The sequence below is a fragment of the Micropterus salmoides genome, unplaced genomic scaffold, assembly GCF_014851395.1.
Source record: "Micropterus salmoides isolate LMB-PRFRI ecotype aquatic unplaced genomic scaffold, ASM1485139v1 Ms_hic_scaffold_4, whole genome shotgun sequence".
Lineage (NCBI taxonomy): Eukaryota > Metazoa > Chordata > Actinopteri > Centrarchiformes > Centrarchidae > Micropterus > Micropterus salmoides.
The window spans coordinates 22786806-22810244 of record NW_024043372.1 but is presented as its reverse complement, the minus strand read 5'-3'; the positions used below and the strand labels follow the sequence as shown (position 1 = coordinate 22810244).

The window sequence follows — 23439 nt, the reverse complement described above, 5'->3', positions numbered from 1 at the left end:
TCCACTCTTTCGCTAAATAGTCACACAGTGTTTGTGGCTCGCTAGCTCTGATAGGGACGGCAGCGGCACTTTGATTCCTGAACCTCAACATCAAAGCAACAGTTATTGACAGGACTCTATAGTGACAACAGCTACTCATGCTGCAGAGAAAAAAAGGTAGCTGGGATGGAAACAAACCTTTTGGCACACACATGGAATGGAAGGGCTAGTAAAGAATGTTGAGATCATTTGACTGGTATCTGATTAGCACAGCCGTAGCATACAGTTAATGTTCATTTGCACTTCTATTCCACTCTAATGGGACAAATGGAAATGTGTCCTTATGGTCCTTATGGAATCTAGTAAATGTGTTAAGTGACAGTCCGCCAAGTTTGAGAAATAAATTTTAAAACTAAGTCATCATCATCAATAAAACACCATAACTTATGCCACATACCTGCATTATCATCATCAGAGTGATGGACAAAACTAGGAAAAATACAACCCAAGAAAACTGACATGCAGGCACACGCAGTCACCTTCACTGCTGTCAGTGACATCCTCCCAGCCAGTTATAGTGCCAAAACAGACCTGTTTGCTTTCAAAACACACTCTGCTCCAGTGATAATCGCCATAGTAACCAGAGAGCTGAAACCCTAAGCTACTCAGTCCTTTCCACACGTTAACAATTACAGTTCATTGAGGCCAACATGCACAAGACTGTCATCAAACATCGGGTCAAGGGTGACCAGACAAAGTAGATTAATTCATTAACACAGTTACAGCCTCAGAGTTGACTTTCAACAATGAAAACATTTCCTTAACAACACCAGCCCAGCAACAGGGCCCTCTGGCTTCATCCAGGACATGGCAGAAAGAAAAGGTGGAGATAAGTCTCTTTGCTGAGTGCATGTAACTGTTGACTTTTTCTCCTTTTTTGGACTCTTATTTATCCAGGGTAGATTCACTGAGCATGAATGCTGTTTTTCCGGGAACATCCTGCTGCACATGCACACTGGAAGCTGTCCAGTACAACTACAGTCTGATCTAATGGCCACTGGGTAGCACTAGTGGAGAAATCAGGGGTTAAGTGTTTTGCTCTTGGGGTTAAGTGTATTGCTGAGGAGCTTCCTGCTGATCAAATACAGCACAATCGTTGTTACGTGACAATGGAACTGTACAAAGAGATATGAATCAAAATTACAATTTCAGTTTTATTCTGCAGCAGTATTTGCAGGGGTTATATAGTGTGTCATAGTGTAACACACAATTACATTTCTTGAATTTACAAGTCAGTCATATGCCTTATGGATTTTCAATGAAGCGGAAACATGCCAAAAAAAGGTGAGTTTCGATATAGGGTTCATTGCCTTTCCAAATAGGAGTCAAAGCTTATGAGGAAAGCTTTAAAGCGAAAGTGGGTCAGAGTAAACCCACCTGTCTTTAAATCTCATGTCCTGACATGAACACATCACCAAATAATGAGTTTCTGCTGATTCTAGAGTAGAGGAAGGATAATAAATTACTTCTGTTTTGTTTTTTTCAAAGCGCATATTTTCTCCATAGTTCTAACTCTGATCAGCATTTTCACTGCACTGCTCAGCTGCAAATGGTTTGTTTATCTTTCTTTCTCTCTGCTGGAAACGAACAGCAGACCTTCCCAGAAGAAGAAGGTGATGTTTTCTGCTCTCTCTATGGTTGTCAGGGATTTACACTGTCTTAGAGTGCTGGTTCTGTCATGCCACTTTTTCTATAACTTTAGGCAGTTTACTCAGTTGTCTTCAGTTTAAAAGAATACTAAAAAAGTTTCACTGTATCTATCCCAAGATGCACTCAAACAAATTGTTTTTTTTCATCCAGGGTTAAATATATCAATATATGGCCTAGGCTTTGGCAGTGTTATTTTTCATACCTTCCTGACTTTTCACCAATATTCAGCATTATTTGTGTAAAAGAAAAAAAACAATGTAAAAGCTGTGCTACTGTGATAGAAGCCACTGTAGCATGTATGACACTGTCTGGCCTACAATGATATGTGTCTAATATGCAATTAGCCTACTACCTATTATAGCCCAAAGAATTATGAGTAGATAGGGAATAAGTGCCCTCTTCCATAGATTTCTGCTGGACGACCCAATGACACTGCGGCAGCTACCGACACATCAGTTGTTTAGCAGTAAATGTACAGTGTAGTGTACTTTCGCTTAAATTCTCTTTTTCCCCCCACACTCACACACCTCTGCTTCAAACAAAGCGCCATGCTCCGCCCCTTTCTGTTTATCTCTACATGTATGTGACGGCTCTGCTGACTTTCTACATCAGTAGTACGTTGCCTAAAAGTCACAGAACTCGTCTTCTCGATTTTTCCACCAGCAAATCCATTTACAGCAGCAGGTGCGCCGCGTGTGGAGGATGCCTGTTAACGACATAGCCTATGAAAATGAAACCAACTTGGTAGCTAATAAATGATACTGTACTGGTGTGTCGCTTTACTTGCTCCGTGCTTGTACAATGTCCACCGTGTAGATAATAACTGTCTCTGTAACAACTCTTTCTGTGTTTCTCTGTGAAATGCTAAAATGGGTAACCAAATATACTATATGGGGGGCTGTTAATATACCTTGGAGAAACACTGTTCTGTTCGGCCCTCTTTGGTGTAAAAAGGTTTCTGTAAAGGCAACAATTTCATTTATTTAAGACCAGTGAAGGTACTGAAGGCTGAAATTCATGATTTCATTTTCCTGTTAAAGAAATTATACCTCAAGGTTCAGTAGGTCACTTCTGAGGTGCCACATTTCCTTGACTTTAAACCTTTGTGAGAAGTCTGTTGTTTGCTATGGGCTTTCTCAATGCCTACAGAAAATTAAATAATTAGATAACTTGCAACAAAAATGCATGTATCACATGACAATGTTTTTTTCCTTACCAGTGCATCACACTTTCAAAAAGGGAAATGAGACAAACTTGGTATAAAAAAACATTACACAAGTCTGTAATAATGTTGGGTGTCTACAGGTGGGTTTATAAATGACGAGTTGGTGTCTTAACTTGTGCTTGGTGTCTTGTGTGAATTTCTTGTAACAGAATATTAGGATACACAGCTTATTTAATGCTTGTGTCCATGCAGGCAGGTACAACAGTATATGACTACAATTAAATTAAAAGAACAATACAGTATGAAGCCTCATCATCCAGCACACTCCCATCTGCGCTAATGAGTGTGTGTAAATGTGTGTTCACATGTGACTATGAAACAAAAAAGGAAAGGAGCAGCAGAGCACATATCTCATCCAGTACTTCATTCAGCATAAACAGAGCAGAGTCAAACAGCTGAGTCATCCATCGCTATGCTCTTTCTCCTCTTTTAATGTGAAAGGTCAAGGTTTGATCCTCAGACTAATGTCAGGTTCCTGTCCTCCCTCACACTGCATTACTAATACTAATAGCTCTTTTCTATAGCACATTGACCTTCAGGAACGTTCTGTGGCAAGAGCCACCTGAACACTGTGTTTTCAATTGTAGAGACCAGGCAGCTGTGTGTTTCCTTTGCAATTAAAAAAAATCTGTAATGGCCTGAGGAGAAAAAAAAAAAAGACAGAATGATATAAGACTTCTTGTAGACAACAGCCACAAGGGGTTGTCTGTGTAAGTGGTAACTGTATTGTCTGTGTAAAAAAAAAAAAAACAGTCTGTCATTTTCTCCCTGTGTCATCATTGCTGACTGAATAGTAGTAATCCGAGTAAAGTACGAAATCAGAGGGAAGGGTAAGTTTATTCTGGATTTTGGCAGCAGCAGCAGCTCAGAGCAGTAACTCATAGTGCCTCTGTGGTCCGACCCTGCTCTCTTCCTGCCTCACAGGAAACACGCTGCACAGCCCTCGCCCTGCCCTTCCTGTTCCATATACCTGTATTCATACACTCTCTCTCTCTCTCTCTCTTTCTCTCACATACACACAGTTTGCCCTGGTTGATGTCTGTTACTTCCTCTCTTTAAGGAAATTAAAACATCACCACTCACCCAGGAAACTATCTCAAAAACTTCACAGGAAATCTGGATCATTTTATATCCGCAAAATTAACTTTAAAAACTGTAAACTGAACCCCCCCCCCCAAACAAAAAAAACACAAAAAAACATTGAAACTGAAGACAACCATTTTAACTTGCAAGCACTGGTCTTGCGCCTTACAGACTGTCGATGCAAACTACCTTTAGTCTTTGCTCCTCAACCACAACATGAGACTGAAAAAAAATTTTTATAAGCAAAGCTTGGATTACACATGTCCTTGAGCTGAGCGGGGCTGTAATTGAGAAGTGACAATGTTAACAAAACAGTTCTCCTGTAAAGATGGGAAAAGCTGTATTTAGGGTACCCTAGAGAAAGCAGAGGCCCTCCCTCAAGTTGCTGCAGCTCAGAATCCTCCATTGTGTCCATGCCTCATCTCCCCACAGTCTTTAATCAAACTGGAGTGGAAAGGGCAGGCCATTTTTCACCACGGGCCTCAGACTACAATTGAAATCGCTAAAGAATAGGGATCTACTGTAACAGATTATGTGACAATGTGTGACTAAGAAAACTGAGTCAAATGGAACCAAAACATGCACTGGCAACTCTGAGGGCACATTTAACCTCCACTTATCTCTTGAATCTGATCTGATATTTCAGTTACAGGCCTAAATGCATGTAGTTGTTTCACAGAGACAAAAAAAAAAGAAAGCAGAAAAACAGGAAATCAACCTGCTGCAAACGGCAACCTTTGTGGGCAAGTTTGAGTCAATGCATGGACTTGTGCCTTTGGCTCAGCCTTGCTTTAAGGGCACACTCAAGAGAAGACAGATCGATAAGCAGACAGGCTCTGAGTCAATGTCTATACACAGCATGTTAGACTTAAAACTAGCAAACTATGAACAGAACACAAAAGATTTACTGCTGAAAACATTCAGCCTTTCCACCAAACTCAGATCAATATAAAACAAATCACAACAAACTTCACAGGCTATTTCAGATATTCAGCCTCTAGTAATAAATGTCTGGCTCTGCCGGGACTACAATTAAAGTGGCATGCGGGGAAAACACAGGGGAGAGGCTTCCGATGAAGCTGTACTCCTCCTGCCCTGCGTTCAAACTGCTCTCTGTGCAGCTGTCCACTCTCTTCAACTTAAATGCAGCTTAGCCACTGACATTCAAAACATTCAGCACGGCGATCCAACACTCCAACACTTTGTCATCACCTCTGCTCTCCTTCCTTTACTGTCCTGTCCATCATCCCCTTCATTTCTATTCATGTTCAGTTAGAAGACACCCACATTTGTGATGTCCCTTCTCCTTTTCATCTTTGTTTGTTTTTTATTTTTAAGTTTGTTCCACTCCCTGCAGCCCATTAGTCCTTTCCTTCAAATCTATATAAAAAAGGATTATTTCTCAGTCTCCAGAGGCTGCCAGGAATAAAGATTCAGGTCTCAGCTGAGCCACTCCAGGGCAGACCACTACCAGTCATGAAAAAACACACAAAAAAAAAACAATCAAACAAAAAACACATGAATGAAGATATTTGCATAAAAACATCTGCCCACCACTATTTTACAGTGACTTGTGTTTTATCTCACACTGCTATGGTGCAGGCACACATAGAGTATTCAGCCCTCTGGGAAACAATTAATGGTCTTGGCCTAGATCTAAGATTAAAAAATGAGTGATGATCAAGTTTCTCATCGCAATTTTCATTTTCACGGAAAAAAGTATCAAAATCATGATGTTGTGGCATTTGTTGGAGTCTGTACCAAACAAACATGTTTTCTTTCATCTGGAGATTTGTAGGCCGGGGAATCTCTGCAGTGCTACAGTACTTAATCATAATGCTGTTTTTCTGCAATTTGGAAAATTGCACGTGGCCATATTTCAATTTTGATAATATGTCAATGAACTGTGAAGCCCTACTCTCATTTTACTGTGTCAGTGGGTTGTTAAAATAAATGACACTGTGTCAGCCAGCTGTTCATGAGTATGTATGGCCTCATTTTTACCCATAGCTGTTAATTTCCCTCTTATAAATCTTATATAATCAGCCGTGGTTTTCAGTTACTAAACAAATACATGCCAATCGTTTATACCCAGCTTGTCTAGTTAAGCACATTTCTCAATTGTTGACCTCTTGCTACTTTTTTCAATGATTGTACAAATGTGCAGTTGTGCACTACGAACATCTCACTAACCACACACATGTTGACAAAGGAAATGGCGAGAAAAAGTAAAGTTGTCTTGATTTAAATATAAACCTGACCCATTTCTGAGTCACTGCTTCTTGCATGGCTGCAGTTCACCACGCCATTGGAGCTCCAGCCATGTCTGCTCATTCTTGCTTTAACAAAAATAGTTAACAGTGACCCTGGCCCCACCCTCCCTCTCTCTCTGTGTTCTCCTACTCAGTATTCCCCGGCTAAAAAGAGCCTCAGTGTGGGAGCGCACCAAGATGAGGCCCCACAGAAAACCACATAATTACAAATCACAATAAAGCCCTCAGTGCTGTGTCCCTGCCAGAGGCTCAGCTGCACCCTGCTCTGCTCCAACTAGACGGCCCCCCTTCTTTCAGCACTTTCTTTCAGTCCACTAACCCATGCCTTCCTTCCCTCCCTCACCCCTCTTTCTTTCACTTGTCCCTGCCATAAATCTTACTCTCCCTCCCCTGTCCTCTTTGCACATCTATTTTTCTGTTCAAGTCTCCCAGAAATCACCTTAAACAATCTATACCTCAGTCTACAGACACATCTACAGGCAAAGAAACCTATGTTCAAATGCCCCTCTGACTTTAACTTATCCTCCTCAAATGGTATCAACACTTAAGACGTACAGCTCACAAGCTCATAAAATACCAAGGGAATAAGCTATGTCATTAACGTACATTATCAGCCAAACAAACACGGCACAGGTTAACTTTCTGAGAGAAGACCTAACATAAACACAGAAATGTGCTTTTATTAGCAAAGGACTCGTGCCAGAGCAATAAAGACCTAATACAGAGCTCCAGCTCTGAACAAACAAAACTAAGCCAATCATTAAACCTTATTCAAGTGTAAGGAGCGAAGCTGTCCAGTGAGTTGAACGGTAATTATGGTTCCATAATTCTTACAGCGGAGGTCTGAGATTAGGGTCACCTTAAACAGAGTCACTTGCCTTTGTTGCATATTAATAGGCATGAGCACAAAAAGTGTAACTGACTTCAACTTGTACACTTGGCACATAGAAAGCATCAATAAGAGCTGCAGGAACATGCAGGAAAACTACACAACTAAAAATAACTATGCAAATACATAATGTAGGGCCCAATGATTTCCACGATTCTGAAAACGTGGAAAGAAACACGGAATTTGATAATAAAAATTTAATCAACTGTAAAATGCGGAATTGTGGTATCTGCCAAAATGTTGATGCAATGGGCTTATAAATGCCTATGAAATGGGCACGCTGCTTCTGTGTTTTCATGTGACTGAAGGTGGGCTCAGTGCCTCCACCCACCCAACCACACCATATCGAAGAGAGTCAGCATTGAGCGTCCAGCTCATAACATCAACAAAGTCTCAGAAGTACAACCATACCGGCAGGCACAAGACGCAAGCTTGTTGAAGGCTTTGTGGCTTTAAGGGTGGAGTCAGATATTCCTAGCTACGTCCAGTCAAGATTTGTAAACAAGGTGAAGCGTTGCCCAAGCGAGAGTAGCCTACGTAAGACCCACTTATTAATGTGTGTACAATGCCGCTTTGAACCACATATGGAGGCTGTCCTGCAGAGACCCGAAGAAATTGTCAGTAGTCAAGTAATAACCTACAATTCTCAAACAATGTATGGCAATACACTGGAAGATTTTATTGGACTTTAATATTTGTAACCCACAGAAAACAATCCACAAATGTGTACTACGATGCGCATATATTTCACATTTCATATATCTACAAATATATATTTTTACATTTGTAATGTGTAAATTCATATCCACAAAAATACAGAGTGACTTCTACACACAAAACAGTTTTTGTACATTTGCAGATTGCTTTCTGTCAATTTGTGAGTCATGTTACATTTGTAACTTCCTTTTTACGCATTTGTGGAATTTTGTCCACTCTGTACCACAGAGATTTGTAAGCAGAGATCTGTAAATGTGAAAGCAGTTTATTAGCTACACTAGCAGGTGGCGGTAGCGACATTGCCTCTCATGAGTTGTAAGAATATCCATTGCAGTACCCAGGAACATCTGTAGGAGACAACAACTTCTGCTTCTGCTGGACCACTGGACTCTACTCAGTCTAAATTTTTCTTTACAAGTGTACATAGTTTACTTTATACAGCATTTGAAGTTTGTAGGTCACAACAGGAGGAGTCAAGTAATATTAATTGATTTACTTAGGTAAGTCAGTTAAGCTAGTTTTAACTCTTGCAATGTATCACTATTTTATGAGCTTATTGTATATTCATTCATGTACAATCTTAATCTACAAAGTAGCTACAGTTATCAGATACCGGTAGCAAAGAAAAGTGGAGTAGAGGAAGTAAAGGCAAAGTGCCAGTACCCCAAAAGTGTTTTATGTACAACACTTAAGTGAACAGATAAAGCTCATTTCCACCTCTGGTAGGGAGAGAGTAGTACAGCCAAGGATCCAGACATCACTCACTACTTCTTTCTACTGTATCCTGTCACTGTGCCATATCATTATCCAGTCATTCTGTAACTACTGTAGCTACAGCCTTCAGGTCTTACCCCTAAGGTTTTAAGGTCATAAAAAAGGGACACCTGGGTTGTGTGCTTCAGGCCATACCTAGATTCAGAGATCAAGATATTCCTGACTAGTCAGCCATTGTGATTGTTTATGTTTGCATATGGGAGAAGTGTGGCTTTGTCTTTATTGCCAATTTATTACTTATTTTCCGTCGAAGTGTAATTACTACACTGACACAAGCATCATCTGAACCACAATGAACTCCTCTGTCTGTGGGAAGGAATTCTTATTAATGTGGATGAGACTATCATATGCTCTACTTATTAATTTTCCTAACCTCCGGCTCAGTAACATTCGACAACTGTGTTAGGAATGGAGGGCACACAACTCCTCGAGCCATTGGCACAGTTGTTGCAATTTGAGTTACTTAAGTGGAAAGCACTAAACTCGTATAATATCCAGAGTTGACATTAAAATGGAATTTAAAATGATGTAAAAGTGAGGATTCAAGTACAGTTTGTCATTTTACGAGCAATTTACAGCCCAAAGCATATAATGTGTTTTATATTCAAATTCTTAATCCAAGCGACATACTGCATGCTGGTACATCAGAACTGAGGGAGACAAATCTTGTTTTAGTTGGCATTTTAACACAGTGTTTAACATTACTGGTGTGATAATTTCATGGAAACCAACTCTGTTTGAAAGGAACCAATAAACTAATTTCCCCAGCGAATTTCCCAGTGCTACACACCTACAGATACAACATTTAGCAAAGCGGCTGCTGCACCTGTGGCTGCACTGAGACAGTGCAGCCACCTGGCTCCGATGCTCATGGGATTTGCCAAACTAAAAATGCGACTATCTCAACCTCATCAAATCTAGGTAACAGTCACTGTCATTACAAAACTAAGTCTGTAGTAATAATTCAGGACACAGATAGGATCAGTTTAAAGCACTTCTTATTTATATTCCTAAATAATCCTATAGACAGCATTAGCAGACACAGCTTTGTTAGCGGGTAGCATTCACCACTGCAAAATGACAAGAAAAAACAGCAGAATGTCACAGGGGTGTCACCTAGTTTAATGTGCAAGATTTCCAGCCCTTCTCTACAGTGGAGTCCAGTTGGTTTATGGTATACTCGGTAGTCAACAGCTAGCATAGTACACATCATTCAATGCTAGGTAGCCTAAGTTTTTTGCATCAAATTATAATGAGATACTTATGAAGTTATTTTCACTATGAGCACAAAGTGCTTTCCTTCCCCTATCAGCACAAAGAAATACAATAAATGTACACATCATAGGTAGTGTATATTTCTGTGATCGTAAAATATCTGGACTATGAGCTGTGGTTCCCGTGAGATTCACCACACACACACACACACACACACACACACACACACACACACACACACACACACACACACACACACACACACCCCAACAGCAGCAAAGTGAAAGCAGCTCCCAGGTTGACAGTAGGTCTGATTAAAGCCTTCCTGGAGGACATAATCCCTGTCAATGGGAGAGCCAATGAAAGGCAGGAGCTGAGCCAGTATTTTCTCCCCATTCCCCTAAAAATTAAAACTCAGGTGATGAAAGCCAACTGCCTTTCTCTGCCTCTACCTACTCGCTTCTGCCAAAATTTTGCCAATAATAGCCAGGTGTAATCAAAGTCTTAATTTGTGTTGCAGTGGAAAGAAATACTGTTGACAATATTTCACATGAAACTCGCACTATTCTATCAAAAAATAAAAATAACATTTTGTGCTGACATTAGCAACATTATAAAAAACAAAGTTGTTCCCTTTGAAGAATAAGTGATCTTGGGCTCTAGTTACATACATTGTATTTTATTCGTTATGTTATTATATAGTATTGCACAATTTTACTTTTGCTTTCTTATGGATTTATTTTTTTAAAACAACCAACTTAGACCACCTGCTTTTAATAGATACACCAGCAACTGTTGTATTTGTATATTGTCTCCACATGCAGAGTCTTTGTGGGGAGGGGACAGAGCAGCATGCTTTGACAAGCAAAAATAATAAAATCACCTTTACATCACAGAGACATTTAATGTGTCACAGCTACGGACAGCTTAATGTACGAGGCTATGCTGTTAAGTAGTAAATGGTTATGGCAGCATTTCAATGTGTGCTTTTATTTTAAACTCTCCGCTTACCAATCATTTTTCCCCACGTGGGATTTTTTTTAACTGTGTCATATTTGAGGGAATGTCAGCCTGCCTCCCACATGCCAAATGACACACCACACGAATGCCCTAAATAACACACACACACACACACACACACACACACACACACACTTCAGATTGCGTTGCCAGAGAAATTTGTTTTGTTTTTTTAAGTGAGAGGGCTTGGTATGGGTTCTCACCTACAGTCTATGGTTCTCACACACATTTCTCCATTGTGCCGTGCTGCTTTAAGAGTTGTTTTTTTTATGTGGTGGAAAAACACGCCAAAGTACAAGCGTATTTTATGGCTCTACACTCATTCTTTCCAAAAATCCTTCTTAGCTTGAGGGGTGTATACCGACTAATAACAATGGTGACTGAGTATTACATGTAACCGTCCCAGAGTATCACAGTTAACAATGTCTTAAACTCACATGCTGTTGGCCAATTACGGGGTGTGTAGAGCGTAATCTTCATGCTATTTTCCTTGCTGTGAAGTCTGCCACTTGCTCTGTGAAATTCACACATTGACACATGAGTTTTGTACGACAGTAGAAATAATTAAAAAGATTATGGAGGGGGGTAATGTCCTAAGAAAAAACCTTTTCCAAGATTAAAGTCTTAAATTCACGAGAAAAAACTTGGGATAATATGCAGATGTTAACAACATCCATCACATCTTAGCAGCCTTTCTCACCAACCAGTATTATGAGTTAGTTACAAAAGACTGAAAGCATTAAAAAATTGGGGAATAACTGCAGACATTTGACCATGATGTGACTCATGCTTTCAAGTGGCTTTGTTGCAGTATCTCACATCTGCCTAACTGTCTCAAAGCTCCACCTCTTCTCTTATGTCTGCAATGAATCTTTTGTTATTAATAAACCTGAGTTTTTTTCTTGTAAATTTACGACATTAATCTCGAAAACTTTTTGGAATATTACTCTCCTCCCCAAACTACGTATTTATTTATTTTATGTGACCAACAATGTCCCTAATACACTGTTGTAGTATTATTAATACTGCTGAGTGTTAACACAGACTCAGACGTGCCTACGGTATGAGGATCAGAACCAGACAGCTGACACAGGATGGGTGTGCTGGTTTCCTCAACCAGAGAACAAAAGACTCACATCTACTTCTCTTTTACATGCAGCCCGCTGAAAAAGGAAGTTACAGATGGGGGGGGGGGTGACGCGCTGAAACAGGAAATGACATCAATTCCATCTGCAACACAGTTAACAACCATGATCAAAAATGGTAATAGAGAGAGAGGAAAGAGACATCTTAACACGACAGCAAAAGAAAACCGCTGCCAACCAGCCAGTTGCAGTTTACATTCATGTCTGTCCAGACTCATAAAACAAGTGTTTTTCTTTTTGCTAAATGTAAGTTATCGCAATATTGATGACACATACGTATGATTCCAGTGAATATCCATTGTTGAACTTATTAATAAAAGGATTATCAGAGATGTATTGGCTAACCAGGTAAATGTGAACTTGATTACTATGTAGACAGATTCTTATAGCTACATAACATGTGGACACAAGATGTGGTGCATTTGTTTTTTCCTGGTATTTTCAGATGTTCCTCTTTGAGCTGTAAGTGAAACTCGCTCACCGGATCATGGTTAGCTAGGCACGCTCCAGTACATTGTTTGCAGTTGATGACGCTCGAAATTCAGAATGAGTGAGAGGCAGAATGGACGACATGGAGGAAAGCCCTTACCGTGTTATAATAATCTATTTGATATGGGACATAATTGCTTACATTAGTGTGTGTGTAAAGTACAGCAAACCTTGATTTTTATTTAAAGATCTTTAGGAATATGAGGAAATTGAATGATTAAATGAGCTAAAAGAGATGATTGGTCTCAATTTCTTCTCCTATGTGTGCCATTCTTATTTGATAACCATGAAATCGCTTGTACCCATGGAGCATCATTATTTGTACAAAAGAAGGAAGCTCTGATTGGTTTTAGAAGGTGAACAAACAGGGTTTTTTGTACCACACAATTTGTCCTTGTTCATGTGGTCTGAAAAGGTTTCCGAATGTGATTACAAGTTACAACTGCTAGTAGGGGTGTAACAGTACACAGTGCTTCTGATCAATACATTCATGGTAAAAGGTTGGAATGTCACTGTAGTAATCCAGTGAACATATGACCAATATTATGAAGCTGTGTTAGAATAAACTCACTGCATGCAGCATGGTTTCCTCTTAGTGACCTAATAAATGTGTACTGTTAACCTCATTTCGGTTGCGTTCATTGAGATTTATATAAACATTATGTAACACCTTGTTTTCAGTTTACTGTGTGACATCTAAACTATTCCCACCATCTATCACCTTCACAAGGGCCCCTGCTGCTCGAGCTATGTTAGGCACCTCACTTGATGCACTTTCACCACAGCACACAACTCCAATGAACACAACACCAACAAAAGCCAGAACAAGCAGCTGAAAGCCAGTAGCGTGACAGATCAGGCGTGAGATCCCAGGTAAAACCAAATCTGATGCTGGAAAACTTCACACAAGCGCAGAGGGGCACACTGAAGGGAAGAGATTGCAAGCAGTTCCAGCCTGTCCCTCCGGGAGAGGTATCTTTCTAGTATCTTCAACCAAGTCCAGTTGCCCTTGACCTCAACCTTTATTGGATACCTCCGGGAGAGGGACACCTCCCCTTTCCTCTGTAAATCTGCTGCCTGCTCTCTGACAGCTTTCCCATTTCACAATCGCAGCAGCACACCGTCACTTGGTGCAAAAACACAGCCACAGATAAAGTCACACCACCTGTTGACGACATTTTGAAAGATTCAAACTGATGTAGCTCGCCCCCTCATCCGCCAGAAACTGTCTTTTTCGCCGCCCCTTTCTGCTCGCCCTTCCAAGTTTCCTCCAGCACACATTCGAACAGCAGCTGTACTCAAAGGAGAGATGAAGACTCAGAGAGGATCAAACCGCGGCTGCGCTGTGAACAAAGGCAGCTATGATATTTGTGGATGAGTGAAGCCACTCTGCTGATCATACAGACATGCTCAATCTTCCACTTGCTTAAATATGAACCGTGGCCCACCCTCAGCTTTCATCCTTATCTCACAGGCTTTTCTACTATTATGTATATATGTAGGCACAAAGCCGAGAGTGGCCCAGCAGTAGAAAAATGACAGGATATCACGATGAGGATGGAGGGGAAGTGAAGTGAGCTCATTTCCTATTATGGCATGAAGAAGGAAATGGTTTGTGGGAGGGGGGGAGAGGAGATAATGGTTTACTGTATGTGTATTTAATGACATGGTCAGACAAAGAAAGTGACCACCCCCAGTACTCAAAGGCACTTCTTCAGCTTCTGGTGATGCTGTGGGGGGGAGGGGTCATGAACTTGAGCGTGAATTGTGTTTTTTCAGGACTCTAGCAAAATAAGCAGCATAACAGGGAGCACTAAATGGACTTAGCAGAATGATGTCAAGCAAGTTGGGGTTGAAACTGGAACATAAAAAAGTAAACTACTCACCGATGTGTATGACCAGGTCAGGTCATCTAAAATACAAAAAAACAACAATAACAACAAAACATTTCCTCTCTTACCCTTAGTGTTATCTAGTCATGCAGATAAATTTGGTTTTAACTACCCAGGTTTACAGATCTCCACTACTGAGAATACAATGGAGGTAAATCTAACTTTGTTTGTGGTTCTCACACCACTGAAAAATAACATTTACAAAGCTCATCTGCAGCATGTCTATTCAAAAACAATGTCCCATTTACTACAGATAATCCACAGCGCTCATCTCCTCACCACGCTTTGTCGATGGTTAACAATTTTCAGCATTTTTTAATCTCTGGAAGAAAACAGCTCTTATAGAAAGTGAGGGAAGCCAAGTGCCCAAAATAACCAGTATTACATAAATTGATGTTGGATGAATTTTTCAGTACTGCCATGCCATTCGCCTTCATTATACTGGGCTGACTCTGGAAGTCTCAGTGGAGAGGATCTGAAAAAGTCAGCAGCTTTAGCCAAACTTATTTCTACATGGCTGGATTATTAAATGGGTGAGCTTTTTTTGTAATTTGGGTGAACTGACCTCTTAAAAAAAAGACTAATTTGTACATTGTTTATCTTGGCTGATCCTTCGGATTCTTCCTCAGACAGCTCTGCATTTTGCAACAGTTCCTGTGTCTGTGGAGGGCTGTCTGTCGGCCTGGTGCTGCAGTATCTACTTCCCCCTCCTACAGACATTATCAGAGGTACAGGACGTGCATAGAGAATTAGTCTTGTGATCTGGACTTGTTTCAAACATCTTTACACCCTGTGGTGACCAGAACCAGGGCGAACTCTGAGGGCACACTCACAGTTCACACGGGAGACACATGCATACAAAAACCACAAACTGCCTTTCCTCCATAAATTATTCAATCCATGCTACTGAATGAAACAGCTGGAATAAAGTAGGTATAAAGCAAACATACGTGCAGTGTATAAAGGCAGGGATTGAGGTGGTGGAGTATTTTCTAAGCTATCAGTATTTCCAGAGCAGGGAGGATAGTGTAGCCTTATCCCAGTGGACTCGCACTGAGACACACAGTCTGCAGGAGCAGGCTTTATCTTCGGAGCTCTCGCTGTAATTGCAGGATATTCAGCCCCTTCACACACAGACTCACAGATCTGCTATCCAGTGCGTCACACAGCTAATTGGGCAGCACTGTGGTGCAGACTGTTGAGTAAACACGATCAAGTCACCCTAAAACATAGGGCAGCAGCTCATTTGATAAATCTCAAAGAAATGTCTGCCAATAGGGCTCGTTGTAAATATCAGTTACAATGCAGATGCTGCATAGCTGATGTTCAGATGAGATTTCTTGGGGAGCTGTGAAAGTGTCCTCTGCTGCTACAGCAGGCACTCAGATGTAGAGCCGTTTATACCTGTGGGACAGGTCAGTCTGACTCAGTTTCGCCAGAGAAACCCAGGCCTCTATAATCAGTCAACTGTAATTACACCTGACACCGCCTAAAACTCAGACATTTACTTTAATAAGAGGGAAGAAGTCTATGCAGCACTGACCACATGGGCTGACCAGCAGTAGACCATGTCACCTTGTGTTGTCATCAAACATGACTATCTACAGTTAATAGGTGACCGTGCTGGAGACTTACGTTTGGGCTAAAATGTGCTGGCAAAACTTAACTCTTTCATTTAGCACAAGAATGATATTAAAAGTGTCTTCAGAGTTATTTCGGAAGACATAACATATTTGTGTACTGTGTTTAACTTAAACCTGGAGAGGTATGAGAGGAAATGAAAAAGGAATTGGGCCTGACGGGAGCAGCTTTCCAGATTTTTGCAGACTAGTCAAACACCTCTAATAACCAACTGGCAAAGAGTTATTGACAGGATCAGATCAGAGAGAGTCTGCAGCTCTCTTAGCTCCCCTAACCATAGCTCCTATCATGCTATAGCTCAGGTTACCCGGCTCAACTTAGATTGATGGCTTTCAGAAATGGTAGCGATGGCTGAGCTTGAGTCGATAAAGGCCCCCTCTCTCTGATCAATACTGCGTCTGCATTGCTAAGCTTTGAGAAAGTTACCTAATTAAAGCATTTAAGAGAGATGAAGGTAACTGTTTGTTCTCCTGGAACCCACAGGAGGAAACTGTCTTTGAAGAGGCGTGACATTGGTTACGAGCTAATAAAATTAGGTGAGCTAAAATCTCACCCCAAAGTGTTCGGCTGTGGCCTTTCGTTGCAACAAGGAAATAAAATACAATACTACATGTAAATTTATACAGACATTTTAAAAATGACTTCTCAAAGGGAAAAGCTGTACTCAATGAAAAGAATGTGTTTACATTCAAAAGCTCATTCTATATTTTTAAAAGGTAAAGGTGTTTTAGAGGAGTATATAGATTTCCATCTCCTTTAATGTACCTCTGTCAAATGACTGTCTCAAAGCTTGGTACAAAAGGAGGTGTTGTTATAAATTACATTACTGTCTGAGCATTTAAAAGACCATTACTGAAAAGATAACCTCCAAGTATTTTCATACCAGACGCTATCTGATGGATTTTGTGGTCAGACCTCGTTCCAGGTGATGCGATACTAACTGCAAGACAAGATAAACGCTTCCAGGAAAATCCATTTGTGACACGAACGAGCAGGCTCCAATTTCACAATCTTGTTATATCTATCAGACTAATGGTAAAACATTGTGTAGTATTTCTATCTTAAAATAACAGCTTCAAAATCATTTTGATGGCACACTGATGTGTAAACATGGTGAACGACGTCACCATCACTGCCTGTCTGGCACTATGTAGTTAGTTATGTGCTAGTTTTTAATCGTATTGTAATCACAACAATACAGTGTACCTTATTTACGAGTGCGGTGAATTACACTGTAAAACAGTAGGGATGCCAAATAACACAAAAAAAACCCACATCTTACATAATATTGCTTTTGTTGGTGCTGCACTGCAATTTTTCTACCTGACTGCTTGCTGTCAGCAACAGATCACACCTTTTATAACATAACTTAAAGTAAAAATACATACATCTTAGTTGTAGTCCGGCCTGTGCGTGTTGTAATGTTAAAAATGCTGATTTATCCCCTATAAAATGTGTGATCATTTCAATCATTTTAATGAAGCTCATGCAACATGTAACAGGGGAGAATAGTGTGTGTATGGGTTAAATGTTTCCGTAAGAGACAGAAAAGCAGGGTAAAGGAGAGTTAAGAAGAGTGACGGCAACATCGAAAACTGGCTATTGGTATTCCACTGTTGTTTCTGTGCCTGTGCTAGCTCTTATTGTGAGACACCTCATGCAGCTGTTATGAACGGCAGCACATCACTCGCGTTTGACAAACAGGTACCAATTGACCCTTCGCTAAACCACACCCCGAATACACAGCTGGCCAAAAAGAGTTGTTTTCTAGCTTTTTTTGGCTGTATTTTTCTAAGATATAGTCAAACACTGTTCCTGGGGCACTTGTAATAGCTACAGTCGCTACGCAGAGAGGTTGATAGGAGAAGTATGATTTATTCTCTTTCCAAAACCTAAAATAAATCCACAAAAATGTCGGCTTCGGATTGTTCCTAATGTGGACGCCCTACTGTTCTGCTTTTTAATGTTTGTAATAATGAATAGAGGCGTACACAGCTTTCCAGGAACAGTGTTGATCGTTCATATCGTTGTCTTCTGTCTCAGTCGTCGGGGGATGCGGTGGTTCACCTTGTACTGTGTGATCAGTAGGCTTCTATCTTTCATTTTTTTCACGTCCGTTTGAGTCAGTCTGACAGCCTGAACACAACCTCCAAATGTATAATGCAACTGCAAAAGTGTCTGTTTCTTTCTGAGATCGCTTTTTCCAACAAATTTGACAATATTTCTCTGGGGAGTGCAGTAATAGACAGTGGCAGCGCCGACAGTTTCACGGACTTAGCAACAGTAACTAAGGGGGGCGGGGCTTAACGAAGTGTCAATTCCCAGATACCATCAGCAGGTGTTTAAAAACTGGTAGTTATGCCACAACGACATTGGCAAACTCCTTTTTGGGATCTGTATGATTTTCACAGTAAGTATTAGATTGTTTTCGGTGTGTATCAGCCGAGAAAACAATATATAATATCGTAATCTCCACTATTCCAGTACATCTCCCCTTCATCCAATAACTGCCTGGATGTTCACTGGAAGTCTATTTTTCTACTTCCTGACCAAGTCTTTAGCAAAGAATGCTGATTAATGAGCGAGCATCCTCACCCACACTGCAATGACCAGATGTAGAAGAGGAAGAGAAAATGACTGGTTTCAGGTCATGTGTTTTTTTCTTTTGTCTGTGGTTCAAAACATTCAGCATTGGTTCATAATAATGGCAAATTAGAAAAAACAACAGTCAATTTCACTGTGTTAAAAGTTACACATGCTTCTCTTTATATCCCCTCTCCACAGCGATAATATATCCTTAGCCTGAAAAACATAAACGCAGCTGCCAGCTTCATTTTAGGTAAAACAGGCTGAACAGCAATAAATCAATTAGCTGTAAACTATTAAATATTCTGACTTCAGCTTCGTAAATGTGAATATTTTCTCATTTCTTTACTTCTCCATGACAGTAAACTGATATCTTTGGGTTGTGGACAGCTGAGAACGTCATCTTGGGCTTTGGGAAATGAGCGACATTTTTTCACCATTTTCTGACATTTTACAGACCAAACAACTAAACGATTCATCGAGAAAATAATCAACAATGAAAAGAATCGTTAGTTGCAGCCCCACTGAACAGTATGTTAGCCTTCCATTGTTACACGGGCAGCTTTACTGCAGTGACCACCAGGAGCTTTGTAATGGAAATCTAAGAGAGTTACAACACTAAAGCAACAACTGGGTCTATAATGTGTACTGCAGTGCACTCCTTGTATCTCATGTCATAAAAGAACAACATATCTAGTATCCTCAATGGAGATGAACACTGCTGCCATGTCAGTTGTTTTCAAGACCTAAAATAGACCAAGTTGTTTCTCTTCTAAGGACGTGATCAGCATTTCTTCGTCGCAGTCTTTATTTTCCTTCATTTATCACCTCTACTCTGTCGAGCTGACAGCTGTTGGGGGGAGAGGGTGTATTTCACTGCACACATGTGCTGCACACTTCTACACATTTAGAAGATAAACAATGTCTATACATTCATGCAAGAAGTAGATATCCCTTTTTACTGTGCCCTACAAGCAGCATGCTTGCATCCAGTAACCTATTTACATAACAGCAATGCCTGTCAAGCCTCTGAGCAAATGTGTTTATATACAATTAACACTGAAGTGTGTGTGTGTGTGTGTGTGTGTGTGTGTGTGTGGCTGCGTTTACAGTGAATCATGCAGAGATATTTCCTACTACCAGGCTGCTGCTCTCACAGTTTAAGCAGAGCACGCTGCCCTAGGGGAACTTCTCATTTGTGCTGAGCTATGGGGGAAAAAAGGTTTGTAAGCCAAACAATAAAGAAAATCAGTTGAAGTGAGCAGCAACATTTTTGTTATGGACGGGGAGGAGATTAAATGTCAATCAAAGACCAGAATCAGCGGGGAAGCCTGTGAATGAGTGCTTCCTGTTAATGAAAGCTTAAGCCTCAACGTTGTGTGAAGCCCTCTCTGCTGCATTAACTAATGGCTTTCTCTGGGGACTACCAGCATGCCAAAACAATCCAATTCTGTCCTCTTTTTTGAAAGGCATAATTAGATAGAAGTAGTCACCATGGGATATTCCTTATTGAATTTGTTTGTTTAGGCCAAGTAAAATATAAAGCGCCAACTTTTTAAGCTTTTTTGTGGTTAGACTTCCTCAGCTTGTCAAAGAAAGGCAGTGATTCAAATAATTTCCGTCTGTCCCTGTAAGTAGTAACGAGGCTCATCTTTCAACCTAAACCCCACACCTTGTCTCTGAATCTCCTAAGTTTAGGCTTTAGCGGACAGACAGGACAGACCATTTAGTGGTGTGGCCACGTAGGAAGCAGTGAGACTTTTCTCAGCTGTTCTGACAGATACCATGGACGCAGGTGTGAGTGCTGTAAAGCATACGTGGAGGCGTGATGTAGCACCTCTGGAAGGATGTCACACCTCTGTCACACATACGGCTAGATGGATCATGATTTCAGCTAAGACAACAAACTGCAACAAAGTATTCTTTATTTAACGGGTAACATCTTCCAAGAAAGAATAAAAACTTAAACATGGTCCTTATCATAAGCCCAGCAGCAGGACAGTACGAGAGGAAAAACATGCAACTGTCACAGAGTACAAAATCAAGTGTCCAAATGAATTTTATTTATTCTTGAAGGTATTCTGAGCTCACAGCTGCATTTAGCCTTCAGATAATGTAAATTTCACTTTTTAGAGACCAGAAATCCTCCACATGAGATTCCAGGTCTATATCCGTGATGCAGCGTTCGCGTGCTGTGACGTGTTATTCAAAGCGCACAAGTGAAGGTAAAACTCTTACTTGCATGACGTGAGTATTTACGCACAAATTCATGAACCCCTGGTTCAAATTCAGACCTCTCCTATAATTCCTGTCAACCTCGACACACTGCACCGGATGGTAATTACTGATATGAAACCTGCTGTACAGAGCAGAGTATGTAATTAGCCTTCTAACCAGGGGCACAACTTAACAACCAGTCGTCTCTTCAAAGACCCAGGAGAGGAAAACACAGTATGTGGTCCCTATCAATTTAAGCCAAATTTTCTGTTTTCTTTCAGGAAAGAGGATGACAAATCAATTCAGTGATTAAAATGGTCACAAAATGCATGATATTGAGCACTACATAGCCACATTATTTTAGATTTAAACAAGCTATGGAAAGAAAAAAGTATATCTGAAAGTGGTGCAAAATAAACACATTTTTAAAATGTTGAGATGTTGACATTTACTTCAAAGGCCCTGTACAGGATGCTCACAGATCATGTTCTTGAACATGTGCTACATCATATTTTAGTAGACTACTAGTTTTAATCCAGAGAACAAATTCTAAAGAAAGTATTTAAGGTTGTCTCAGTCTTTTGCCTACAGGATCACTATCAGTTTAAACCTCAGCATATGTTCAGCAAAGTTATAAGAACAACATAAGCATTTGAAAGCATGGGAAAGGGTAATCTTCTCTTTGCTACCAAGCGCCACTTTCCATCAGTTGTTTAATGCGTGTGTGTGTGTGTGTGTGTGTGTGTGTGCGTGAGAGAGAGAGAGAGAGAGAGAGCTCTAGCCAGTGCTGGGAACAGTCAGGGGTGCTCACACTATGTCCAAACAGCAGCCCACTCATTATCAAACAGACCCTGCCATGTCTGACCCCTCACTTCAGTCCTGGTGGGAGGAAACCACTCCAAACCAAGATGCTCTGCTCGCTCACTCACTCAACATCCAGGATTTAGCTTTTAACAAATGTCCTCACATCCTTGCTTGCTGGGAAAAGGGGCATGTGCTCCAGGGAGCTGTTTCAATCCCAAACATCCTCAGTAAAGCCCATATGTTTACCTCAAAGCAGAGCCCAGAGTGAAGGCAAAGCACACACACGGATGTGTTTTTTCTTTACATATAAACTTGGGCAGTGGCAAGTTAAGTGCACCGGACTGCACTCACACAGACTGCACTTCTGGTGGCATTGCTGATGCCACGTCTGTCCCTTCAGGAGGTGGGTGAACACTCCCAACACCCCAACAATTCAAACTAGGTCTGGTGCGGTTAGGAAAAACACTCCAACAGTGTGAGGGATAGCACTGAAGGCCACATTTGTGTTACTATTAATAGCATTGGCTAAAGAAAACCTGACTCACTCAAATACTTTTTGTCTGCCATATTTGCGCAAATTGTCTTTTCGTGCTGTTGCGCAATTCGTCTGTAACCATCAATGTGGCTCGTTTGCAAGCCAGATATGGGTGTTGTGAGACCACTCACCCAGCAGCAGCAGTTTCACTTCCCTCGCCGCCTTCTCTCCATCTTCTCTCAGGTTTTTATCAATCATTTTAGACCTCTCGGCCGCCGCTTTATCTTCCTGACTAACTGTACAACCCATGGTTCCTAGTGCGCGCTTCAGGACTGCTGCTTAGTGGGAAAATATCACCTAGGAAAAAATATTAACGGCCGAGCCTGAAAACCCCTTATTTTAAAAAACAAGGGTTGAAGTTGAGCAAGGCGACTTCCCTTTTTGATGTCTGGCGACAAACGTGACAGAGTCCGTTCATTAGCGAGAGGGACCGAAAATCATAAACATAAAGAGACGAGTTTCTTCTGCGACGTGAACTTGGGTTTCTAACGCGTGAAAGCCCCAAAGACTCGTCGGTTGTTCAGTCAGTTGGTCCACATTGGTGGTTTCTTGTGAGAGTGGAGAAGATGTCCAGAGACCGTAAAAAAAACTTTTTGGCGACGTTTGTCTTAAGTAATTCGGTAGCTCCCGCAGACCATCCGAGCAGGTTAAACACGCGAGAAGGGGCCACGAAGTTCAGCACTCACAAAAAGAAAAAGTATTCCAGCTGTTGAAAAACGAGCACACGGATTCTTGCTGCCACTCAGGCTACCGGACAGGCACTAAGCACTTTTCAGAGGATATGTATCTTTGCTGCGTTATATGTTTTTCTGGTTTTATCCCTACTGCCGCTGCGCATTTCTTCCCCGCGTTGAGATTTATCACATTTGAAGCCACACCCGCAGCCGCCGTGAAGTTCCCCTTCTCCCGACAAACAGCGAGACAGCGCCGTCACCTCACTGAACAGCAGCAGGGACAACCTTCACCAGCAAAAAAAGAAATACGCCCACTAGGAGTGCTTCATGGGAAATGTAGTCAACTGTTTCCTTAAGCGCTGTCTCATCTGCCTTCAACTTTCCAGTTCACATGAATTTTTTTTGTTTATGTGATACCCCGAGAAGAGATTAGATAGACTAGATGTTTTTGTTTGTTTATTTTTTTTATTAGGCTACACTTCTAGCTAATAGCTAGCATAGCATCAATAACTAGTAGCATGTCTTGTGTGGATATCCTACCTAAATATTTATTATATGTTATTATTATTAT

At 40.9% G+C, this 23439-nt stretch overlaps 1 protein-coding gene across 1 annotated transcript in view; it reads right to left on the bottom strand.

Annotated features, from left to right (window-relative positions):
* The window catches only part of LOC119885750 (guanine nucleotide-binding protein G(i) subunit alpha-2-like), a 64278-nt gene extending 41148 nt beyond the window's left edge, over window positions 1–23130 (bottom strand). The window contains exon 1 of the mRNA XM_038695967.1: window positions 22326–23130. Coding sequence (XP_038551895.1) covers window positions 22326–22443 — 118 coding nt within the window. The 5' untranslated portion in view covers window positions 22444–23130. The remainder of the gene's footprint in view (window positions 1–22325) is intronic.
* Window positions 23131–23439: the final 309 nt, after the last annotated feature.